The sequence below is a fragment of the Heterocephalus glaber genome, unplaced genomic scaffold (assembly GCF_053883595.1).
Source record: "Heterocephalus glaber isolate CG9 unplaced genomic scaffold, H.glaber_assembly_v1.0 deba00000546, whole genome shotgun sequence".
Classification (NCBI taxonomy): domain Eukaryota; kingdom Metazoa; phylum Chordata; class Mammalia; order Rodentia; family Bathyergidae; genus Heterocephalus; species Heterocephalus glaber.
The window spans coordinates 33,685,129-33,710,922 of record NW_028258147.1 but is presented as its reverse complement, the minus strand read 5'-3'; the positions used below and the strand labels follow the sequence as shown (position 1 = coordinate 33,710,922).

Below are 25,794 nucleotides of genomic sequence, written 5' to 3'. Positions count from 1 at the left end.
GTTTTGCTATGTGACAATGGAATTAAAAGGATTACAACAACAGCTATCATCTACTGAATGCATAGTTTCTTTTGTAAAGAAAGAAAAAAGTGTTCTTAATATTTTTTTAAATAAAAGGGATTATGAAGTTCATGTCTGAGCCACATATCAATTCATAAGTGCTCCTTCCTCTGTTCTCATCCGAAGCTGACACTGGCCATATAACTACCGTGCTTGTCCAATCAGTTGCAGAATGAAAAGGAAAAGGTTGATGATGTCCAAGTAAATCCCCAGGGCAGCAAAAACTTACTCTTCAGGGTCCATGTCATACTGGTACCCTCCTACCATGAGCTGCACATCCATCACCAGGTAGTTGAAGAAAAACAAGAATTATCAAGTAAGTATCTAAATGATCTGGAAATTTTGTTTTTGCATTAAGAAAAATGTAGAAAATAGTTTTTGGCTGAATGTGTTACTCTTACAGCCTCAATTTCATGAAGTCCTCAAGTTTGTACTCTTTAAAAGGAAGTTCCTCATCCTCCTAAAATCTGTGGGACCAAATCTGAGCTTCCCTTTCCTTTCCAAATTCAAAACACCTTTGTATCTTTAGTCAATGATATGGACCAGATGGACAAACTATAAAATGCCTATGTTTGTAATTTTTGTCCATGTTCTTGTTAAATAAAGGATCAAAATAAATATGGTTCTGGCCACTTAGATTCACATAGATTAATAATTCTGAATTGATAGCAAATCTTGCCATTTGGGATAGCTTTGTCATGATTTCTGTATATCCAAAATAGAATGAGAAGGGCCTCCTATGTGGTTGAATAATCCCCCAAAGAAACACTTTAACTCTGCTGAAGTAGGTAAAACTGTGCAGCCCTAAAATATCAAGATTAAAACAGAGGTGCCTAGGGCTGGGGATTTAGCTCAGTGGTTTCGCCACCTGCTGCACAAGCGCAAAGACCCGAGTTCGATCTCCGGTACCAAAATAAAAAACAAAAAAAAAACAAAATAGAGGGGCCTCTCTCATCCTTGCATTCATTGCAAAACCAGCAGACCTGGGCAGCTTGAGTACACCAGAGAGAGAGAGAAACAATCCGGCGTGGTCACCTGTATCCAGAAGCTAGACTAAGACTCCAGTGCTGTGAGGCAGAATCCCTCAGACAAAGCAACAGTGGCATTGCAGAGTACTCTTGGGGTTGGAGAGATTTTTCTGAAATCCACTTTAGACTATTAACTACTTCAGTGAAACTTATCTCCAGGGACTCACGTATTTGCTCTCTCTGACTCCTCATTCCCATGTGGTCTTATAAGAATGAGGATGATGGGAGGGAAGGAACAGGATGAAAGTTATGGAACACATCCTGGGCAGTCTCATCTCGGGGGCTCTCATGTATTGTGGGAATAACCCAGTTGGGACGGGCTAGATTAAAATGAACCTCGGAGAAGGAAGGACAGCAGTAGCAACGGGGAAGGACATCAAACATGAGTCTGGAGTCTGCTAAAGCAGGGGCCTCATCTGAGTTCCTAAGTTCCTTCCCCACTTTTCTCCCTAGGTCTCACCCTAGCACCTTTGGAAGGATCAACAGCTAGGGTGAGCAACCATTCTGATTTCTGGGACCTCAAAAACCCTTTGGTTGGGGAATTTGTCACCCAAAATGTCCCTGGGGGGCGGAGCATTCCACTTTGTTCTGTCCATCACCCTTACGTCCTGACTTCTGTGAAGAAGAGCTTTTCTCTCTTCTTAATCATTTCCTAAACGTGGCCTGGGTGGTTAAGAATGTGGCTTATCAGGAGAGGTTAGCATGTTTGAGAGCAGACAGACAGTAGGAGAGAAGGATGAGCATCATCCAAGACTGCCCACCCACAGGGAAGCACTGCTGCCAGGAGCCTTTGGAAGTGTAGTACGCTCTGCCTTGCCCCCTTCACAACTCTGGTAGTTAAAATGCACCCATCCATTCACTTTCCTCTGCCTGTTACTCGATGTTGAGTGATCTGCCTGAGTCTATAATAGAGTTTTATCTGGGCCAGGGATTTAGCTCAGTGGTTCCACCACCTGCCTCTAAAGCACAAGGTCCTGAGTTTGATCCCCGGTACCAAAAAAGAGAGTTTTTTTCTCTGCCTGCATACGGAACAGAACATTAACATACAGCATAGAAATAGACTGTGCCTGAAACAGGCCACAAGGGATGCAGCAGCAACACACAAAGGCTCCACAGCAGTAAAGCAAGAAGAAAACAAATCAGGCCCTTTTAAAATGCTTGAAACGAGAAAAGCAAAATGTTAACCTTAATCTCTTGGTATAAATTTTTCCAGCATCTAAAAGACACAACACAATTCCAAAAACACCACAAAGGAATACAGTATAGCAAAACATAGATGGTTTTAATGCTTGATGGTAATATCTGGGGCTTTTTATACCATTCTCTCTATTTCTGGGTGTATGTTTGAAAATCTTCAAATTAATTTTTTTCTTTAAAAACCACAGGGGATAGGAGTGTAGGTGAGTGCTTGGCATGCTCAAGGCCCTGGGTTCAATCCCAAACACTGACAAATAAGTAAATAAATACACAACAAAAACTCTAAAAGAGCCTGATGAATGTGCAAAATGGGATACCATAGCCCTTAAACAGAGTGAGTTAGACCCAGGTCTGCTAATATATGATGACTATAACTTCTTAAGAGTAAAGGCCAAGACAGAATATTACATATAGTAGGAATACCTTAGTGCCAGAGCAACAGGTGCATATGTGTAAAGAAATCCTGGAAGGATTCCTAACACTGCTAACAGTGGTTTCTTCCGAGGAAGGTCAATAAGAGGGAGATTTTTATGTTCATTTTACAATCTTCTATGTCATCTGAATTTTAAGATGTGCATTATTACTTCTTAAACAAAATATTCTTTAAAATAACTGTAAAGATATGACAGCAAGATATGAGACTAAAAAGAAGGAAAGTGGTTCCTAGATGCATCAGTAGTGCTATTTCCCTAGAAGGTCCTATTGAGACACTAGTCTGCATAGGACATATGAAACTGCAGCCTGCTGTAGTAAGCTTTCTGGTTTATGAATAATCTTCTATTCTCTTAAATATTGACTCTTTCAAGAAAAGCAGTGTTCCATGGGCTGGGAAGATCATTCAGCTTTCTTGGGGGTGATGGTCTTAAGAGGCAGCACATTGCCGGAGGGTTTCTAGTGAATTACTGACTGCAGGTTGCTAACCCACCTTCCTTATCAGGGAGGGAGAAATGGACTTACCAAGGAGAACACTAGGGCTCCGATTCCAGCATACAATAGGTTCAGCCACTGCAGAAAGAAAACAGTTGTAGCTTAAGAAGGAGATCTAGAGTAACAAAAAGGCTTATGTAGGTCACTGGGGACAAATAAGGACCCAATATTAAGAAAGTCAAACCTGTGGGGAAATTAACCTTTTCTTGAACACTCAATTCCAGTAAATGACCAAAGGAAAGCTAACATTATGCTCACCAAAAACTATTCATGAAGTGGAAGTGCTTCACGTCTGGTGTGATTGAGCAAGAATCTATTAGACACTCTGGACTTTTTGCCCCATCTAGATAGCCTTTCTGAAGAATGTGCCCTCCCTTAGGTCAAGGAACAGGCATCCTTGGAAGTACAGTGACCTCACGCGCCCTAGCTGGAGGATGTGATGAGAGGTAGAAAATAGCGGAATCTGACTGATCAGAAATTGAGCTCTGTGACGGTTTCAACAAATGTGCCAGGCAGTCGGAAATCAATTTTCAGGATCAAGGGAGCCAAGTAGAAGAAGTTATTGTCATTGGCCAGTGCCAGAGCTCTTACTGCACAAGTAGAGCTAGCCAGTAAACCCTGGAGGAGCCCAGTTCTTCCCACCATAGAGAGGTTCTGGGCCTTTACCTCCCCTGTCAGAGTGTGATCTGTTCCTGGAAACCAAAACATCCCTGAGCAGAATACAGGACTAATCTAAATGCCCAAGGGTTTGACTCACATGGAAAGAGGATAGGGAAGAGTATACAACATCTGAGAAAAATATGGCACGAATTCTTCAGGGGGAGAAAGCTGCTCCTGAGAGGTTCGGACAGAGCATTCTGCTAGCCAGGAAAGTTTCTTGGTAAATAAGATTAGGAATCAGTAACTAGGGGATGGGCTATGGGGTGGGCAGTAGTTCCAGAATAAGCTCAGTCAGGAAACACCTGGCACCTGAAGTCAAGAGGATTCAGAATTGTCCAAGGCAACCATGACATAACTTAGGACAAGACTCCACCACAGTCTTCTCCCACTTAAACATGTGTGTAATATTATAGGTTGTAGATATTTGTAAAAGGAAATTTAGATTGGGAATCAAGTCAGTCTATAGTAAGAGATACAGTCTCTTAACCATATAATTGATACTATAAACACCTATAGAATCCACCTAGTAAATGTTTCTAGTATTATTACCATTATCTCTGCTACTACCAGTAATAATAGAGAGATGTGGCCTTTTAAGTCACATATTTGTGATGCTTTTGCACTTGTCCCCAAAATATAGAGGCCACCTTCCTCCCTATGAGATATGTGGTCATCATAAAGTTAAGTCAACCTAGACGGGACCTTTGGTTATACGTTGGAAGATAGTGTAACAAGCCCATTTGTTGTCAAAGAAATTCTTTAGTTTAGCATTTGGACCCAATTGATCTTGGGTCTCAGGCCCCAGGTCAGCTGACCTTCCTTCAACAAGGTCTCCACAAAGGCGGCACTCAGAGACAGGAACCACAGGGGTAGGCCAAAAGCCCTGTCCCCACACCTGCTCCAGAGTCAGCACACGGACAGTGCGATGACAGCAAAGATCTTGGGTGCTAGTGTCTCTGGGCCATCTCTGCCCCTTATCTTGGGGGAAATCTAAATTATTTAATTTCTCTGAGGCCCTTTTGTTACCCATAAATAGAGGAGATATGTACTTTTCAGGAATGTTGTGAGAGTTCCATGTAATGCCTATGTGAAAACACATAGGTCCCTGCCCGATATCAAGTAAGAACTCAATGAATATATTCAATAATTTTTTTAAAAAACCAAAATTGGTGACACATGCCCATAATCACAGCACTCAGGAAATTGAGGCAAAAGGATCACCACAAGTTCAAGGCCAGCTTGGGTTACATAGTGAGTTCAAGGCTGGCCTAAACTACCTAGCAAGACCCTGTCTCAAAAAAAAACCCCAAAAACACCTGGGATTGGACAAGGAACCTTTAGGCTGCTATTGGAAAATGTCTATTTCTTCAAACAAGTAGCACTCACATACAGGAGGAACCAGGCCCATCCCTGCAAGTAGGTCCCCCCAAGGACCCATTGGGGAAGGACAGTGTAGTCTATATTTGGAGCTCAATATTCATCCCCTGGATCCCCCTGTGGATGGCATGTTCCGATGACACCTGTGTCCCTAGGATGGATTTCACAGGCCTTCAGCTACGAGGAGGGGAGTTAATGACCAAGAATCCCAGCTGCTGGGCTGTGGAACTCATAGCAGCTGGCCTTAGGCACTTGCCCATCATTGGCCAGAAGCAGCAGGGCCCTTCCTGGGAGGCAGGGGACCTCACTGAGGCCACATCATGTCCTGAATACTCCCTGGTCTAACCTTCCTTCAGTTGGGGTCAGGTAAGCTGTCCTGGTCTGAGAGCTCTCCCAAGCCTGCACCAGCTCGCTCCCCCTTTCCTCTCATGGCCATGTGTCTTAGTTACTTTACTCTCGTTGCTGAGACAAAATACCCAACATGCAAAGTTAAAAGGGGGAAAGGTTTATTTAGCTCACAGTTTGTAGAGGTTTCAGTCCATAATTGGCTGGTTCCAAGGCAGGGTGGTTTGGCAGAGGGGATCATGGCAGGCAGAAGACAGCAAAAACAAGCAAGGGAACAAGGGACCTGACAAGCCTGTTTCCCTTATATTGCATTCAGGCTATTGGGATTACAGCAGTGCCAAACCAACCAGTGGACTGATTTAGTAATCACTCACCCTTAATCCTAGCACTGCACCATGAGTCAATCACCCACTCTAGATTCAGCCACCTCTGAAAAAGCCCCACCTATGACTGCATGAGGCTTTGGAGGGACATCTAGACACAAGCCATAACAACATGTCTCCTTTTAAAATCCTTCCATGCTAAAAAAAAAAAAAAAAAAAAAAAAAAAATCCTTCCATGCTTAGTCCCAATTCCATGTCTGCTTCTCAGAGGACCTAGACTAACACAGCCATCACTTTACTTATACTTTTAGCAGTTCTCTGAAGGTTCGACATGAAAATCCACTTACATGTGATCATACGAAGAGCATCAAATTTCCATAGATGAAAAGTACGCAGAGGAAAACAAACAGCATTGCATTTAGCCAGGTAAAATCCCACTGAGGAAACATAAGCAGTACACAGCAAATCAGTCAACACCTAGAAGGAACTTCAGGATGTCTAGAAATGAGTTTTATTCCCCAGAGACTGGACCACTGCTAGCAATTTCCCCCCACCGATTCAGAGAACCACAGATATTCAGTAGCCCCAACCACTGAAAAGTGCTACATAAAAAGTGCTATACTGACAGAAATTTGCTTCAGGAGGAGGAAAAAAGTAGGAGCCACAAGTTGATAATTTTTGAAACTGGGTAATGAGTGTATGAAGATTTATTATGCTATTCTATTTTTGTATTTATACAAAGTATCCTCTAAAAAAAAGTACATTAAGATGTAAATTTGTATGATCATAATGACTCATAATTTTAAGAACATATACATAGAAAACATTACTGAGGGCCAGGGATTTAGCTCAGTGGTTCTACTGCTCAAGGACCAGAGTTCAATCCTCGGTACTAAAAAAAAAAAAGAAAGAAAAGATTACTGAAACATACCAAGATGTTAAATGGGTATCTTTACATACATAAATATGTATATATTTAATAAAATATATATATATATATATATATTAAGCTTTCAAAAATACTGTTAATTATTCTCTTGCAATTTCAAAATTTATTCATGTGATGTTTGGTTTTGCTTACATAAATGTGTGACCTAAATCATCTTGGAAGATTAGGGGCTTTTTTTAAGAAAAGGGATATTTATCTTCTGGGCCAACAAACATTGTATTATGCAGCAAAATAGGGGCCATGATATCCAAGATACCCAAGATATTTTCTTGTATTTCCCCTGTTGCCTCCCCTTAACACACAGGGAGAGTCATCCAGGCACCAGATCTCAGACCTGCAGCATCTGTCAGCACCCCTGGGAAAGGCAGTCTGCAGGCCCCATCCTGGACCTGATGTTTCACAACTCCAGGTTGGGGCCCAGGCCCTCCAGGGATTCTGATGCACCAGACTGTCTAGAGCTACGTTTTCAGCACAGTGGCTGCCAGCTACAGGTAGCTACTATACAGCACTTGAAATGTGGCTAGTCCTGACTGAGATGTGTTTTAAGTATAAAATACACACTAATTCTGAATTTTGGATAAAAAGTAGAATGTAAAATATTTGTATCTTTGTTACATGTTGAAATAATAACATTAAATATGTATGGGGTTAAAGTATGCTATTAAACTTAATATCATCTTTTTATTTTTAGAATTATTATCTAATTTATCTTATTGTATTTTTGAGCCAAGGTCTCACTCTGTAGTGAGTGAGCAAGCTGGCCTCAAGCCGGCCTTAAACTCACTACATAGCCCAAGTTGCCCTCAAACTTACAGTGATCCTCCTGACTCAGCCTCCTGCATGCTGGGATTACAGGCATGTGCCACCATGCCTGGCTTAGCACATTTAAAATTAAGTGTATGACTTTGATGTATGGCTCACATTATGCTAGTCTTGGACAGCCCAGGTCTAGAGAGCAGTAAATTTGGCTATGACAGTGAAACCTAAGGCTTGCTCCATGTTGGCAGAAAGAAGGGGTGAGGTTAGTTCAGGTGCAGAGCTCTGAAAGGCTGGACTGGACCCAACGTCATCAGGTTCTGAGTCACACCAGTGGCTGCTCTCAGCCTCAGAGATTCACAGAGCACGCAGTGACTCCAGGGTCCCAGGGAACTCATTCAGGATCTGTGGCTCACAGCATAGCCTCCTGGCTGTCCTGTGAACCAGTGCCAAAAGCTCACACATGCTCACCCCATGTTTATGAAAAAAGCAGGCACATCAGGAGGCTGAGCATTGTGTATCCATGTGATCCTATTACCCAGCCCAAAGGAGCTGTTTCAAGGATGGGATTAGATTAAATTTAAGCCAAACGCACATTTTATTTCTCCCCTGCCAAGTGGGCAGGTGGGGGTCATGAGAAAATTCAGACACATTTTTTGGCTTCATTTTCTCTGCAGCCTGTGTACTGTGATGAGTGAATGTTGCAAACCCTCCATCACACAACTTAATCAGAAAAAATGCTTAGCTGAATAGTTCTGCACCTTTTAAAGTCATCCATGCAAATAAGCTTTTTAAAAGATACTCTGGCATTTCAGAGAATTTTAAATGGTGAAATGAATTTCTGCATTCAGCTGTGGCCTTCCCCACTCACTGCAGAGAGGCAAATCTCTACAAATAGGTGGGTTTTACAAATGACCAGCTTTGAGGCAGAAATGATTATCTGGTGATGAATTAAAGTTGAATCCCTAAATTTTGATAAAATTGGTAACATTTAACCATCTAGCAGACCCTTCTGCTTCTCTGTCCCTTCTTCCTTTTTCCACCAGGAAATGATAAAACTCTGCACAAGTGTAAGACCTTCCCTGAGACATGTACCAAAACATTTGGAAACTTCACTCTCTTCTGCTGATGAGTCCATCAGTTACCAAAAAAAAAGTGGTTAGAACAAAAAGAAAGGACTGCTGAGAGTACCTCACCAAATATCAGGGAGCACATGGGCAGGAGATTCTGATGTCACAGTTAAACAGGAACAGCCCCGAGCTCTGAGGTACTCTCTGGGCAATCTTGGCATCTTTCAGCTGGGTGAACTGTACAGCTTTCTGATATTTAAACTCCCTGTCAAGCAGGGTCCCAGCAAGGAACAGATGGCACACTCAAATAGTGTGGCTGGGGGAGTACATGTTTGTATGGGAACCATGTACAAGTGTCTCCAGGGGAAGCGCATGAATGAGTCTACACTGGCAAAATGGAAGAGGACAGGGAGCCCAGAAGGCTGAGTCAGGTTGGGCACACTGAGACAGGCAGTGAATTTTTCTAAGGACCATAGCTAGCCGAAGAGGAATCTGTGGTGGAGGAAGCCATGGGAGCAAGACTCTCTCTTTCTCCTCCCTCCCTTTCTCATCTCCAACTGGGGCTTGCACTGACTCAAGGCCACAAAAAGCCAAATGCAAAGGGGTGGTCCAGAGCCCTGCAGGACAGCAGAGCACAGCCAGGGTGTGCACATGGGTCAGAAGGGACAGAGGGACATATGCACACACCCTTAAGACAAAAATCTGCCTCAATAATACATACTTTTGTTTGTAGAGCAAATATAGTGAGCGCTAATGTCACCAGAGTGGTTGCTGCTGTTGCCCACAACACTTCCTCGGCACTGTTGAAACTAAAATCAGAGAGTGCAGTTATTGTTCATACACATTCAAGAAAAGCACACACAATAAAAAATAAATGTGTATCAGACTTACACCGATATAGTTCCTAGCAGCAGACCTTCAAGAACCGTCTAAAAACAAAATTTACAATAAATCAGAAGCTTGCTTTTCGAGGAATGAAGCTGAGACCCAGCATCCAAAAGAGGTGGTGTAAGGTGTGTGCCTTCGGGACAGGTCTAGGGACCAAGTGGGAATGTGTCCAACCCCAGTACACACAGCCATGGCGGGTATGGAAATGAGTCATGTCCATAACATTCTTCCTAGGACTGACAAAATTATTTTATTAGGAAAACCTTATTAGAACACAACAGGAACTTTGACATCTTCAGGGAATTAAATGTGAAAGTAGAAAAGGTTCATTTGTGGACTACGTCATCCTTGATCAAATGAGGCCACTCACACAGTGTCCTAACATTTTATCAGGACAGGATACATTGTGTCTATGAACGCTTCACCCTGGTTTGGGTACTGCCACGTTCCATAGTACCTGATGAGCATAAAATATTTCCTCAAACCCCCGGCCTGAGTGAGAATGGGACATCTTCAGTGCCAGGAGATGGGGCTGAAGGGCAGTTGCCACCAGGGAATGGAGCTGCACCTGTAGGTGCCGACGAGGGGGAAAAGGCTGCAGGAGGACTTCATTGCAGGACACCTGCCACCCAGATGGAGCCCGCATGGCTTGGGGGGACAGCATGGGAGAAAAGCAGGGGCTGAAAGCTGGTGTGCAGTCAGGGCAGACGTGAGACAAAGAAGAGCTGTCCGGCCCGTGGTCAGGCTCAGGACCTTGAAACTGTCGTGTAAGGACACCAGCAGAGGCTACGGGGCGGGGATGTTCCTTAGCTCACAGAGAGCTGTGCTGGAGGAAATCCAAGGACTCAGAGGACTCAAGGACTCAAGTACTCAGGATTGCCTGTCCATGAAAAGACCCAAGAAAGAATCCTCCAGTCTCAGAGAATAGAAAGGAAGGCACATCCTTACCAAAGCGCTGGAACTAGAGGTTGGCTTTGAACTTCTCCAGCCAGCTGCACTGAAGCAGGATCAGAGGTGAGAAAAGAGCTGGAACTAGAAAGTTCTGGATTTTCCAGACCCAGTGGGTGACCTGAGTCTCTGCTTTGTTAGACTTACCAAAACAGGCTGTCTTTCTCTCCCTTATGGAAACAAAGGGTGCATCTATTTCAAGTGCCCATGACATTCTAACAATATGCTCACTTCCAACCTTCCTCATGAGGTATTTTTTTTCCTGTTCTCCTACTTCATTTGCTTCAGCACATCACAAGGGTGTGTGTGTGTGTGTGTGTGTGTGTGTGTGTGTGTGTGTGTGTGTGTGTGTGTAGTTAGGAGAAACAGGAGAACAGGGAACAGGAAGAAAGCTGGAATGGTTCCTGGCTGGAAGATTCTGTCTAAGTCAAACTTACCAGGTGCTCTTTCCTGCCTGGTCAACACAGGTTCCAAGAGTCACAACTCCAAGGGACAAAAGCTGTCTGCAATGAGTGTGTTCTTGTGCTTTCCCTCAACTCCTCTTCTAAAATGGTTTTTCCCATATATTTTCTAACACATGGGTGAGACACTGAGTCTAGAAAATACAATTAATTAATTCTTCAATATATCATTTCTTAAGCTGTCATTTGCCTTGAGATAAAGGAGCAAAACCTCAGTTGATAAAAGCTTCTTTGGACAGCAATAACTTACATCTCTTTTTATAGTAAACCTTAAGATCATTTCAAATTTTAAAATGAAGAATTCAAACATTTCTTTTTTTGTTGTTTGTTTTTTTATTTTTGGTACCGGGGATCAAACTCGGGTCCTTGTGCTTGCGCAGCAGGCAGCGAAACCACTGAGCTAAATCCCCGCCCTTCAAACATTTCTAAGAAAACAGACCTGCCCCACTGACTCTGGCTCAGGGTTCCTCAGTACCTTCCTATATCTGGCTGTGGCCCCATTCCCTCCTGAGTGTACTCTGTGTTGTCAGGGAAGTAACTGGGAACCCCCCCGCACTTGCTGGTCTGGGCAAGAAGGAGGGGATCCATGTCAGCTAAGAAAGGCTCCCCAGCTCTCTGACAACCAAGGAAGTACCCAGCTCTGGACAGCAGACAGGCAGCCTTCTCCAGCCTTGGGGGAAGCTATTCCCCATAACATTTAATAAATCACAGTAGACACTGCTGGTAGGGATGCTCAGACTCATACCACTGGTCCTGTGTTCTTGCTTGCTTCAACACCAGGGGGTAGGAGCAAAATCTAGGATCACGGCACTCAAGCACAAAGGCCTTAATATGTTTTGATACTAATCTACTTACTATGTTTGTTTTCCTACCCTATTTTTCTTTCTTTCGGATTTCTCTATCAGTTTATCTTCTTATATTACAGATGTTTCCATAAGTGACCTCAAATCTGATTTGGAATAAATCAACTGGTAAATAAACCTTCAAATAAAAGAGCGCTCTACTGCATGGAAAGAGATGCAAACCCCACCCCCATCATTTGCTGGCACTATCTTGAATCCCACTGGGATGACTGGGATGGGTATAGATTTTCCCAAGAGGAGCAAAACACCCTAGCAACTGCTATCAGTAGCTTCTGAGAGGCCAAGGCCTCCAGGCATTGAGAAGTTTGGTCTGACTGTGAAGTGGAAGACAGGGCTGGAGGAATGACTAGTAGCTGATGCTGAGTCCCTGAGGATGACCCTGGGACCTTCGGGTGAGCTGAAACTTGGGTTGGTAATTTCAGATTCTGTTCAGATTTAGCTCAGGTACCTGATGAGAGCTGCCAAGACCCCAAGGTCCCCATGGGCAGGACAAAAAGAAATTGGCACTGAATGATAGAAAAGGGCAGGCATGATGATGTGGTGTGCAGGAAATACACCCTTGAAATGAGGCCCTGGGGACCCAGGAACCAGATTGGATCAGTGACAAAAGCCAAGGACCCTCTCAGAAACTAGAAAAGCCCTCTAGAACTGAGAAGAAAGTTGTGGAACTAGGGAAGAACCTGAGCCCAGAGACGCCTTTTGTTCCCAACGGGCAGGAAATAGGAATAAAATATACTTTACAAAAATAAAATTACATTTCTTGTTCCTAAGTTTGTAGAACAGATGTGGAATCCATGCTCCCTATCAAAATGTGTGTGTCATGCCTGACAGAAGCCCAGTGGCAGTTAGATTAAATGCTCTTGAAACAGCCCTGACTTGGGGGTGGGTTTCCTGTGTGGCCTCGTCAGAGGCGAATTTACCAGCGTGAAGTAGGCTGGGATCCCCAATTCTCAAACTTAGTAAAAGGGCATGGATATTATCTCATGGGTCAGTTTACTATTTCCTCACAACCGGAATTCCCTCAAGAGAGTGTTTCACAAATAATTCCTATCTGCATTACTCCATGGGAAGAGTTTCCACCACAAAAGGAATGACTTTAATAAGGTGACAGCCACATATTTCGAGGTAAGTTAAAACAGGGGCTGACAAGGTTTACTTACAAACAATCCCAGGAGAATGTAATTTGCAGGCACCTCCCGGTGGATAGTCCCACAGCAAGCAAGTACAATAAATATCACAAAAAATGCTGGACTGCAGGATATATAAAAGTATCTGTTATTTGCTTCCAGTGGTTATATCATATGATGTATATAGATACAGATATTTATCATTATAGGATATCTGATAACTTTTTTCATTGCTATCCACATTGCTAACATCCACTGATTACAATTTTTATATATTATATCATCAAACCCAGTAATTTGATATTGGTTTAACACATATAGATAGTTCTTAAAACTATAATATGAATCCACATGTAGATACATACAACCACCACCACAATTTGAATTTAAAACTATGCCATCGGCCACACATCAGTGAAGACCTCTCTGGTGCTACCCCTTTATGGTAACACACCCTCACACATATTCAACCCTAACTCCAAGCAACCATTAATTTCTTCTCCATAATTTTGTTATTTTAAAAATATCATACTTTTGGGCAGGGGATTTAGCTCAGTAGTTCCACTACCTGCCTCGCAAGCGCAAGGACCCAAGTTTGATCCCCGGTACCAAAAAAAAAAAAAAGAATATTATACTTTTACCTTTTACCTTTACCTATTTAATAATAATAAAATCTCAGTGACTAGCTAGTAGAAAAACCATGTTTTATTAAAGTCAATGATACTTACAAGAGTGCACATATGAACAAGGGGTGTGTAACTACCCACACTCCTAAAGCATTCCTGTTTGAAAAAAAAAATTAAATGTAGTTTTATACAATAAGATAGCATATTTTGTTAACTAATTTAATAGTTAAGTAGAAGTAAAAAAATATCATGAGGAGAATGGAGAAAACTAAATGATTAGTAATGACAAATGGAGATGAAACAATAAAACATTCTTCCGCTTCAAAGATAAATAGGTCAGGCTGGGGATGTAGCTTAGTGGTAGAGAGTACCTGCCTAGCCTCCATGAGGCCCCGGGTTCAAATTCCCAGCACCAAGAACAAAAAGATCTACACAAGAAGATATTTTCATAAGTTGTAAATCAAATGTAAATAAATGCAAACACCTAGTGAAGTTCTTCATTTTAAAAAATACCAAGATTGATATGTGTACAAAGGAAAAAGAAATCAACTAAAAAAAAAAGAAAAGAAAAAGAAATCAACTCATATATTTGTTTCATAAATACAGATTTTGCATGGGATACACTTAATCAGTGAAGGATCAGTCCCTTGAATAATTTCTGAATTAGACAGTTTCAGCCTCTAATGTCTCCATAATCTTGCTTTATCCTTTTATCCAGTTTAACTCCAAAAAGAGCTCAGAAAAAATAAAAAAGAATATAGTCCCCAAAATAAGAGCTAAAAAAAAAGTTATTGGCTTAGGAAGTTAACATAAAATTCTAGAAATCTACCATCACTTGGGTCTGGGAGTTGGTTCAGAAAACAAACCTGTAGAAATACTACCTTCTAGTAATGACTAAGAGAGAAAAAAGATATTTTTTAAATAATGAATGCTAAAACAAGCTGATTCATGAGAATTAATGTGAATAACTTAACATCTAATTCTACATCAGTAATAAAGACTTACCAGAAAACAAATGTGCCCACAATTATGGCAGTGATTAACAACTGAGCTGACAGGAGGAGGAACACTTTTGCAATGAAAGCTGAGGAGATAGAAACACTATTTTAATGATACAATTATCAAAATTAAAAATATAAATGTAATTACCTACTTTGGATACTTAATGAAAGATATTTTCCCCATGATTTTTTTCTTTTTTTGAGGATTGGAAAGGGTAGGCTAGTTCACAGTCAGCAAATGGAAAAACAGCAAAAGTATAGCTCTGCAGAATTAAAGACTATTCCACCAAAGCCACTCAGAGTGGTGAGCAGCTATGGAATAGCCAACGCGGGAAAATTGTTCGAGCCCAGAAATTTGAGACCAGTCTGGGCAACAGAGGAGAAATCCTGTCTCAAGAACAAACAAACAAGCAAACAAAAGAATATTCAATTCAATTGTTAAAGGTGCCTTATTGGAAACCCCAAAATTTCAAAGACAAATTCAGGGACTTAATTCCTTATGATGTACACCTCATTCTCCTGAGGACCAAAAATGATCTGAAATCTCAGGATGTGGCCAGGCCAGCACTAAGAATCCAGCTGCACACTCACGCAGATGTTTCCTGCTCAGGAGATGGCCTTGGGCTGCAAAGAGTTTGCACAGATTTTCAGCCTTTTCTGTCTTCAGCCTACCTGCCCTCAGCAACTTTCTCCCTCCTACTGACAGAGGCAGAAAATAGTCAACCTGGAGAGTTGTGAGCTAGACCAAAGAGCTCCAAGTGGGTGACTTGCCAAACATAGTGCACACATACATGCTGGCCTCTCCTTTTGTTTATTTTCTACCACATGGGTTTTCCTGAGGCCCTCTGACTATGGAGCTGGCAGTGACAACTGTCTTCTTTTCTTCCTTTTTTGGGTGGCTTTATCCCAATTTTAAAAGGAAAAAGAAATGAAATAATGCTGCTTAAAGTTAACTTGTAAGATGGTCAGCTCTGTCCTTTTGCTGGACCATTTCTATGCAAAGGAAGTAAAATAAAAGAGTGGGACTGAGGGACTGAGCTTTCCTAATCCACATACCAGAACATATGTACTCAAATGTATGCTGCCTGCATGAAAATACTCATTTAGCTAACATTATTTTGGCATCTGATGTGCAGCAACAACTGTGTGGGATTAAATATTAAATGTGGTCCATCCAGCTTCATAAGAATGGGCATATAGGCCTGGGGATTTAGCTCAGTGGTGCCGCCGCCTGCCCTGAAAGCGCAAGGACCCGAGTGCAATCCCTGGTACCAAAAACACAAAAAAGAAAAAACAAGAATGGGCATATAGATCAGCTGGAGACCTTAGAGTTTATCCAGGGAAGCCCCAAAATTTCAAAGATAAACAAGAATTCCTAAATCTTCTGGACAATTTGGGAGTATGATTATGTCATGTTTCATGATAAAACATGAATAAGAAAAGCTAAACACAACATTACATCTTTCTGATACTCTACATTGTGGAAACATTTTAAGACAACATCTTCTCTTATAAGTTTTGTTTTTCTTTTTGCAGTACTGGGGGGTTGAACTCAGGGCCTTTGCACTGAGCTCCCCTCCACTCCCCTCTTTTTTAAATTTTAAACCAGAGTGTCACTAGGTCACTAAGTTGCCCAGGCTGGGCTTGAACTTCCAGCTTTAGCCTCCCAGAGTGTTAATATTACATATATGTGGAACCATACCCGTAATTTAGGTAATTTTGCAGGTAATACCTGTAAAGTAGGTAATTTCTTTCTTCTCATCTTGGCCGACAGATCTGTCTGAGAATGGACTGTGTATAGTTACACTGTTATCATTTGGGGTTGTATCATCTGAAATTTGTATCACCTAGGTATTCACTGGCTTGTCAGCCTTTGGGTTTGGATTTCCTTTAGCTTCCTTTGACATCTTTGCAGGTAAAGATGTGGAGGGCCAACCAGGTTGGGATGCATCTTCATCTACTGCTTTCTGAACTAGGTGCTGATGATCTCCAGAACTGAGGTCAATTGGCACAATGACCTCCAAGTCCATTTTCCTGGAGGGGAAAAAACTCTTTTCATGTCCTTATGATCAGACCTATACAACTCTAGCATCCTCATAACATTTAGGCAACAAGTTTTCTAATTTTAACTGTCTTGGTTTTCTAATTTTAACTGTCAGTGCTTACCAAGTTGGTGCTTAATAAATAATTATCAAATGAATTTGAACAAATATTTTTAAGATGAGGCCAAAGAGTCACATAATTTATATTCTATTATAGAATTAATATTTTTATAAATTCATTCAGCAAGGAGTCAAGGAACCCCAAGTATGGAAATTCCACCATTGTCTCTGCCCTCTAAAGAGCTTACATTTTGGAAAAGAAGATAAGCAGATGACCAGTAACCTGAAAGGCAATATAAGCAGATCAGGAACATGGGAGGATGATATGCCAGCCCTTCACAAAGTCTGGCAGGCAAGGTGTATAAGAGCTCCCAGAAAAGGTGGGATTTAAACCAAGGCTGGAAGTTGAGTTAGGAGCTGGTCAGATGCAGAGGTGGCGAAAGGTATTCCCAGGCAGAGGAATTAGCCTGGACCAGAACTGGGGGAAGAAACTGAAAGAAACTGGGGTTTCAAAAAGTGAAAGAGGCGGGAGTAGGGACTTCAAGAGGGTACTGAGGTTAAAAGGGGGCACCAGGAGCACATCACATGGGGTGGGCAACCCACCTTAAGGAGTCTGGACTTCATCCTGAAAGCCATGGGTGTTAAAGGCAGAATAATGGCCCCCTGATGATGTCCATACCCTAATCCTTGGAACCTGTGAACACTACCTTGCATGTCCAAAATAAAATTGAAGAAACAATTAAAGGCTTTGAGATGGGGAGATGATTTGGGATCCAACTGAATCACAAAGGTTCTTATGATCATACTTGTAAGAGGGAGACAAGAGGGACTAAGTCAGAGAAGGAGATCAGAGTGATAAAAGAGTTGTCCTTGAAGATGGAGGTAGGGACCATGAACCAAGGAATGTAAATGGCATCTAGGAGTAGAAAAGGCAAGGAAATCAATTTCCTCCTAGAGCCTTCAGAAATGAATGCAGTCCTGCTGGCACCTTGATTTTAGCCCAGTGAAACTAATTAAGATAATAAATTTGTGGGCTGGGGATTTAGCTTAGTGGTTCCACTGCCTGCCTCACAAGCGCAAGGTCCTGAGTTCAATCCCCCATACCAAAAATAAAGATAATAAATTTGTATCATTTTATGACATTAAGTGTATGATGATTTGTAAAAGCAGCAACAGGAAACTAATCCAATGGGCAATCACTGAAAGTTTTCAAGCAGGGGACCATGGGGCTCTAACTAGAAAGATCACTCTAGGTCTCCTGTAAAAATGGACCAGAGTAAAACTGAGTGGAAGCCAAGAGACAAGAAGTGCAGATGAGTGCGGAGGGTAGGCCCTGCCATACTTTGCCATACTTTGTAACCAGAACACAGTTGTTAGAAAACCTCTACAAGACGGACAAAAATGGCAAAGGAAAAGTCTTCCCTTCATCTCATGGGAAACATGTAGACTGAGGCACACCCTTTCTTGCAGCTTCTTGTCCACAAAGAGAGCCAATGGGGGAGGATGAAAAGAAAACTGGGGAGGGCCGGGGATTTAGCTCAGTGGTTCCGCGGCCTGTCTTGTAAGTCCAAGGTCCCGAGTTCGATCCCTGGTACCAAAAAAAAGAAAAAAGAAAAAAGAAAACTGGGGAGAGGGTAAAGGCTCAGACACTTGAAGGCCAAGTGAGAATGGCATCAATGGGAGGTCTGAACAAAACACCAGGCTCTTGGAGAAGAAGGTGTGTTTGGTAAACATTTTCCTTCTCAAAGTAGTATCTAAATTTTACAAGATCCATTAGGGTTTTTTTCATTTCTTGAAACTGTAATTCTAAAGTTCATGAGAAAGAGTAAATGTCAAAAATATTGAAAAAGCGAAGACAAAAAATTGAAAAAGAAAGATTGTGGGAGAAAGAGTAGTGATTTACTTTATCAGAATCAAAATATCATAAAGCTATATAATTAAAACTATAGTCTATCATGGAAGTAGATCAATGGAGTGGAAGAGATTAAAAAAAAGATGTATATATGAGAATTTAAAATTTGCTACAGGTAGAATTTCAAATTATTATTACATGGTATTGGAACAATTAGCTATTCACCTTGGAAAACTAAGTTTAAAAGCTATTTCATATGTTATATAAAAATATAGCCCAGATGGATTTAAAATATTATCATATATAATAATAACTATAAATATTCTACAAGAAATACTTATGTAAGCCCTTGTAGGAATGATATAAAAGAAACGTGAGCAAATCTGGTGTACAAGTACACTTTAGATACCATTACAAAAACTACAAATAAATCTGAAATACAAAATGATAAAAACATTTGCAATGTTTACTAAACTATAAAAAGGACTTTAACGGGGAAACTATGGACAGCCCAGTAAATGATAAGAACATAAATAGAAAATTCACAAAGAAAATGTAAATCTTAGGATATGATACCTCACAGATGACCAAAGAACTATGGATTAAAAACAACAGTGAAATGTCATTTTTTAAAGACTAGCAAAGATTATAAAGCTAATTCTCACAGTTACAAGAATATAAAGAAATAGAAAATCCAGGGCCACAATATGACTTGCATAGGGCCCACACATATTTGCCCTCATGGATTTCTCCTACAGAAAAAATTAAGTACACTGTAATACAAATAATTATAGCAAATATATTCAAATTATAAAAATTCAATATTTTATTTTTGAAATTATCTCTTTTGATTGCACTTCTATAAGTATGGATATTTTAGTCTGGATTCACTATATTTTAGATATTATTATATTGATTTTTTTTCTCCAAATTTTAAACAATGAAAATATTTTCATGGCCCACAAAACAATTTAGGTCCCAGACACTAAGCCTCCCGAGCCTAGGGATAAGGCAGCCCAGGGGTGCCTAACAGCGGTGTAAACTGATAGTTTAATAGCATTTCTGGAATGCATTACTTTAGAACCAATATTTCTGTTTTTAGGAATTTATCCCATAAATATACACAAATAAGCAAAGATGCATAAAAAAGGAAGTTCATTACATCATTCATTATTTATAGCTAATATCTATCAGTGGGGGAAAAAATTAATTTTGGCACAGAAAAAAGCAGATACATAAATATGTATAGATATAGATATAGACAGACACAGACACAGATATATAGCTATATCACTGTGGAAAGTTCACTGTGATAACTCTGAATTTACAACGAATACAGAAATTATTTAGCAAAGTTATGTTTACATTTTACACACAGGAGCATACATACACTTCTGGAGACTGAAAGATATGCTACAAAATATCATTAGGATGATCTGTGACACAGCAGAGCGGGGGGACACATTCTGAACTGTATGGATTGTTACAATGAAAATTTTTTAAAATGATAATAAATATATTTATATTTGGAAGAGAAAAAGAAGTACTTCTCCTTTTTATGACATCTAGAGCACCTCTGAGAAAGCAGCCCTCATACAAAGCTGAGCAGAACCAAAAGGTCTTCAGATACTCATGTGGATTTCCTCCCCAGTGCCCTGCAAAATAGAAGAGGGAGAGGCAGCAAGATTTTTTAATGCATTTAAAAACAATAAGCAATACCCAATAAGCAAAACCTAAAGGTAGTTGATTTTTCTGCACAAAACTACATCTGTCTAGTGCCTAAACCACAAAATGAGGTTTTCACCTCAAAAAAGCTGTGCTGAGCCAGCAGTCATCCAAAGGACAGGCAGGTACTGGAGGTGAGAGGCAAAGTCCGGTGACAGAGGAGTGGCAGTTGGAGCACGGGGTGGGGAGGGGCTCCTGTGCCCTAGGCTGGAGGCTCTAAAGTCCAGCTGAGTCTACCAAGACCAGTGCACTCTGTGTTGGGTCTCAGAGAAGCCGACATCTAAGCCTTCAAACCAATTCCATGTCAAAGGGAGAGAGACTGTCCACTTTCAAGTGGTGTCGCCCCAGCCATGTCATCGCTTTCTTTCCAGCAAGAATAAGATACTCATGGGACTTCGTAGAAGACAGCCTCCCACGATTCTGCATAATTATTTCCTACAAGTAAGATTTGCCCATGATAAAGTAGGCGTTGACTTTCTGGTGGAAATGATGATGTACTCCTTAGGGTACAGGGAGATCCTGCCTGCAGGCTGCAGATCATCGAGGAGCTGTGGAGGGGCCCAATTCAGGCTGCCAGAGAGAAGTCAGGCAACTAGGTAGGGAGCAGCCAGCAAGAGTCCCTCCTCCCTAGGAGGATGGGAGATTAGGAGGGGAATGGGAGTGGAAACCTGTCCTAAATGGAAGTAGCTGCTAAGACAAAGCTGATTGTTAACCCACTCATTAAACTGCTAATTAGGCAAAGAGAACACCTGAGCAAAGGCACAAGGGGGATGTGTCAGTTAAGGTTCACTAGAGGGACAGATTTTACATATATATATAATTTACAGAGTAGGCTTACATCAGCTGCCTGCAGAGTCAGAGGTGAAAGACTGTACAAGGGCCATCTGGCCATCTGTGTGCTGGACAGCCAGAGGATTCAGTCAAAACTCGAAGACCTGGAGCTCACTACAATACCGTGTGAGTCTGTATGGGGAACTGAAATGTCTACATTGGAAGATTAAAATCTGCTCTGGAAATCTGGAGACAGGTGTCCAAAGGTGATGGTGAAGACTGGAGCTCTTCTGAAGAAGCAAAGCAAGACTTCCTTCCTTCCCTTTTTACTCCATCCAGGCTACAAACCTATTAGTTGGTGCCACCCAGATCCAGAGTGGGTCTTGTAAGACCGAGGGCCTTACCAAATGCTCCAAGGAGCTGACTACAGAGAAGATCACCCGGGAGGAAACACACCGGACAGAATTGAGATGGTAAAAAAACAGACCTTTATTAGTCTAGCCAGATGGCACCCTCTAAGCAACAAGCTTAGAGAGGCCCTGAGCTCACGGGGTTGGAAGGTTTTATAGGGGCTGCAGGGGAGCTTAGCAAGCAGAACTACAGAAGTGGAATTTTTGCAGTTAGGGGAGTTTGCAGATGTTCTTTACTTATCTAACAGGATGTTCTTTACACAGAAACAATGGTACATTCCAGGGTGTCTTAACAGATAAACAAGTACATTCCAGGAACTCTGTGTCCTTTAGTGAACCCGAAACCCACAGGGACAAGATGGAGGGCCTGTAACAAGATGGCGTTACTTGTGCTAAGTCTCACCTGGGTCTTACAGTCTTCCCTCTTCAGTAAAGCAATCTCCAGACACACACGGAACTGTGCTAACCTAATCTGCTAGGCATTTCTTATTCAAGTTAGCACCACAATTAACTATCACAGATTTGTCCCATTAGGTTCTAACATAGAAGGTGCAGAAGACAGGCCCAGAGTGGGAGACAGAGAGGTCACACTGATCTTGAGGATGAAAAAGAAAAAGGCTGGGAAGAATACCTGCCTTGACTCTCTTCCTTGAACCTTCTCATAGTTTAGTGGCTCTCAATCTCTCTCTGTCCAGACCTCAGTCTTTCTCACTAGTTAATTATATTTTCCCCTGAAGTATAGTTAACATGATTTCCATGAGTACACATCAGGGGTATAACTGATGACTTGGCCTGTTTGATCAAAAGAAATACGTCTTCCTCTTCTCTCTTTCTTGTCAGCCTCTTAGTCCACATGAATCAGGCACTTATTAGATGTAAAAGACCTTACAGCCTCACATGTACTAACTCACTGAATCCTCACATTACCCCTATGAGGTGTGTTCTTTGGTTACCTCATTGGACAGGTGAGTAAACTGAACAGAGAGCCCATGGCAGTATTTCCTGAGAGACACAAGGCAGGAGTGTGAGTGGTCAAGGAGTCCTCTATCTTCTTATACACATCAGGAAATGAAGTGCAGTGAACTTATCTCTTTGAATATGCCTATATTTTATGCACATGGTCTTTTTTTAAAATCTTGAGAGTTTTAATACATATGACATGCAACATTTAAATCATGCAAATGAGACTATATGTTGACACTGACCATCCCCTGGGGCATTTAGCTGCTTATTCCTGTGCCTTAGTGTAAATTTTTATGACCTTGGGAAGTGTTATGGCTTGTGTCTAAATGTTCCCCCAAAGCCTTATGCTGTCACAGGTGGGGCTTTTCAGGGCGGCTGGATCTAGAGTGTGTGATGCTAGGATCAAGGGTGTGTGATTACTAAATTAGTCTACTGACTGGTATAGTTCTAGGCATAGTTCTAGGCAGGACTAAGGGTGCCCCATCCTGCCCTAAGGGCATGTAGCCTGGATAAAATATAAGGGACAGAGTGTCGTTGCTTGTCACTTGCTGCTTGCTGCCTTCTGTCTGCCCTGCCCTACTTTGCCATGGACTTTTTCTTCTCTGTGATGTCCCTCTTCTATGCCATCCTGACTTGGAGTCAGCCAACTATGAACTGAGACCTCTACAAACTGTGAGCTAAATAAACATTTCCTCCTTTAAATTTGGGTGTCATGTATTTTGTCTCAGCAATGAGAATAACTAAGACAGGAGGTATCAGTGTCTGCACTCACAGCTTACACACACCACCACGATTTTCTCAGACAGCCCATAGGTTTCATAACATTTCTATGTGTTCCAAAGAACTCTACCTCTGGCTCCAGGCTGTGTATCTCTTACTGTGCCTGAATATGTTCTCCAAACTCTTGTGTTGAAACTTAATCACCAATGTGACAGTACTAAGAGAGGGTGTCTAGAAGCTTGTTTAGTCATGAGTGTGAAACCCTAGTGAATAGGATTAGCTACCCTATAAAAGGGCTGAAGAAACTATCTTGAGCTTCGGCCCTCCCACCAGGTGAGGACACCAACACAGCCATCCATGAGGTACTTGCTGGCACCTTATTTCTGTGGCAGGCATGGTGGTGCATGCCTGTAATACCAGCATTCAGGAGGCTGAGGCAGAAGGATCACCACGAGTTCAAGGCCAGTCCGGTTACACAGTGAGACCATCTCAAAAAAACAAAAAACCCCCAAAAACCCAAAAAAAAGTTCTGTTCCTTATAAATTACCTAGTCTCAAGTAATCTGTTATAAAACCACAAATAGACTAAGACATTGTGTCAGTCTGTGATGCCTTCGCTGGCACCGCAGGGAGCCATGGCCTGGCCACTGTGGCTCATGCTGTTCCTGAGGCACCAGCTGAGGGAGGAGGCATTAGGTAGGAGCCTTTATTGATGGTGCCTTCTTGAGTTCTACCCATTTCCCTCACCTCTCAACTTGACCCCCCTAGTCACCTTCTCAGCCTGGTCACTCCTATTGTCCCAACAGCACAGGGCTATATTACATTCTAAAATCTACATGAGAGTTCTGTGGTACTATAACTGATATAGGAGGTAGGGTGTAGCAAAGCTGGCTGTGGAAATAAGTGGGACCTATCAATTACAAGATCTCAGGACAGTGTCAAATAATCCCCAGGATCCCATATGTAGAACTTCTCTTGGATTCTCACGAGATGTGGGCTGCATATAAGGAAAAGATGCCGTGAGGAGGCCACTATGGTGACTCTTCATGATAGCCTGCTCTGTGTTTTCAGAGTGTACTTTTACTTTTGCTTTTATCCTTTCCTTTGTTTGGCCTAAATTCGCTCTGCAGAGCCAGTTTTTAACCCCTTCATTCCTCACTTTTCAAATAAACATTTGCCACTGCTTTTTGCTTGTCCCATCTAATTCTTCGAGGCAAGAAGGACCTAGAATACTTTTAATTGGCAAGCCATTTCTAAAGGAACTACCGGACAACATAACCACTGCTGCTTGGCATAGCCTCATTTGTTGGATTAGAGCCACACCCAAGCACAGAAAGGGATGACACTCCACATGGCCCTGAGGCAGCCCTGCTTTTCAGAGGAGGAACTGAGCTTCAGAGAAGAGGACCACTGCCCGTTCCTGAAACAGGAATTCCCCACTCTGTATCCTGTCTCCTGTTATGATAGGAATTTTGAGGATCAAACGTCCTCCTTCTACATTTGATACTTTCTCTTCTTTTTAGTTTTAAATAACGGTAATGCATGCATATGGTGAAAAAAAGTCACCACTACAAAAGGGTGCAAAACAGTCCCCCCACCAACTACCACATTGGTATCAGTTTGTCAACTGTTTTCATAGTTCTAATGACTAAAAAAAGTGTACAACACATAGAAGCTCTTAATTTACACAAAGTGATCTCATGCTACTTACTATTCTATAGACTGCTTCTCTCTTAATAACACCTGAGTTTTTTTTTCTTATCAGCACATATAAGAACCTCCAACAGTCTCAAAATTAAATCCAATGTCCTTACTTTGGCTGCCATATCCTGATACTAAAAATCTCAGTCAAAGTATTAGTAACCCAAACACAATAATATGTACAAAAGGGTTATATATCACAACCAACTTGGGTTCATTCCAAGAGTTGCAATGTTCATTTAATATTCAAAAATCTATGTAACATTGTTGTGGCTTGTGCCCACCTAGATGTACCCACAAAGCCTCATGCAGGTGAGGTGGCTGAATCTGGAATGTGTGACGCAGGGATTAAGGATATGTGATTACTAAACCACTACATGTGAGAAATTGGATTGGCACTGCCCTAATTTCAGTAGTCTAAATAAGATGAAAGACACTGTTAAGGTCCCTTGTTGCTTTTGCTACCATGTGGGGGCCATGAACTGTCTCACCTCTGTGATGCCCCTCTGTTATGTGCCACTCTGCTTTGGAGCCAGCCGATTATGGACTGAAACTTCTACAACTGTAAGCCAAATAAACCTTTGTTCCCTTTAACTTTGGGTGTCAGGTTTTTTGTCTCAGCATTGAGGGAAAAGTAACACACAAACATACATTAATAAAGAAGAAAAAGTATTATGATGCTCTCACAGAGAAAAACACTTGATAAAACTGTACTCATTTATGATGATAGATATACAGATGAAAGGAATGTCCTTTACCCGATAAAAGGAATTTACAAAATCATTAGGGGTCAGTATAGTGATGGTGTCACTTTTTGCAAAAGTTACCTTTATTTCTAGATTTGGTTTTCTGAGTGTGGTCACTTTGTGATAGTTGAACTGTACACATACGAGTTGGCTAGTTTACAGTACATACTCCATTTCTAAAGGCTGTAAAAAACTTGTA

At 41.5% G+C, this 25,794-nt stretch overlaps 1 protein-coding gene across 1 annotated transcript in view; it reads right to left on the bottom strand.

The window, feature by feature from the left end:
- The window catches only part of LOC101698185 (protein lifeguard 1), a 28,028-nt gene continuing 2,234 nt past the window's right edge, over positions 1-25,794 (bottom strand). The window contains 9 exon segments of the mRNA XM_087204484.1: positions 1-351; positions 3,243-3,290; positions 6,265-6,354; positions 9,414-9,501; positions 9,584-9,621; positions 13,013-13,103; positions 13,708-13,761; positions 14,611-14,689; positions 16,339-20,215. Coding sequence (XP_087060610.1) covers positions 205-351; positions 3,243-3,290; positions 6,265-6,354; positions 9,414-9,501; positions 9,584-9,621; positions 13,013-13,103; positions 13,708-13,761; positions 14,611-14,689; positions 16,339-16,636 — 933 coding nt within the window. The 5' untranslated portion in view covers positions 16,637-20,215 and the 3' untranslated portion in view covers positions 1-204.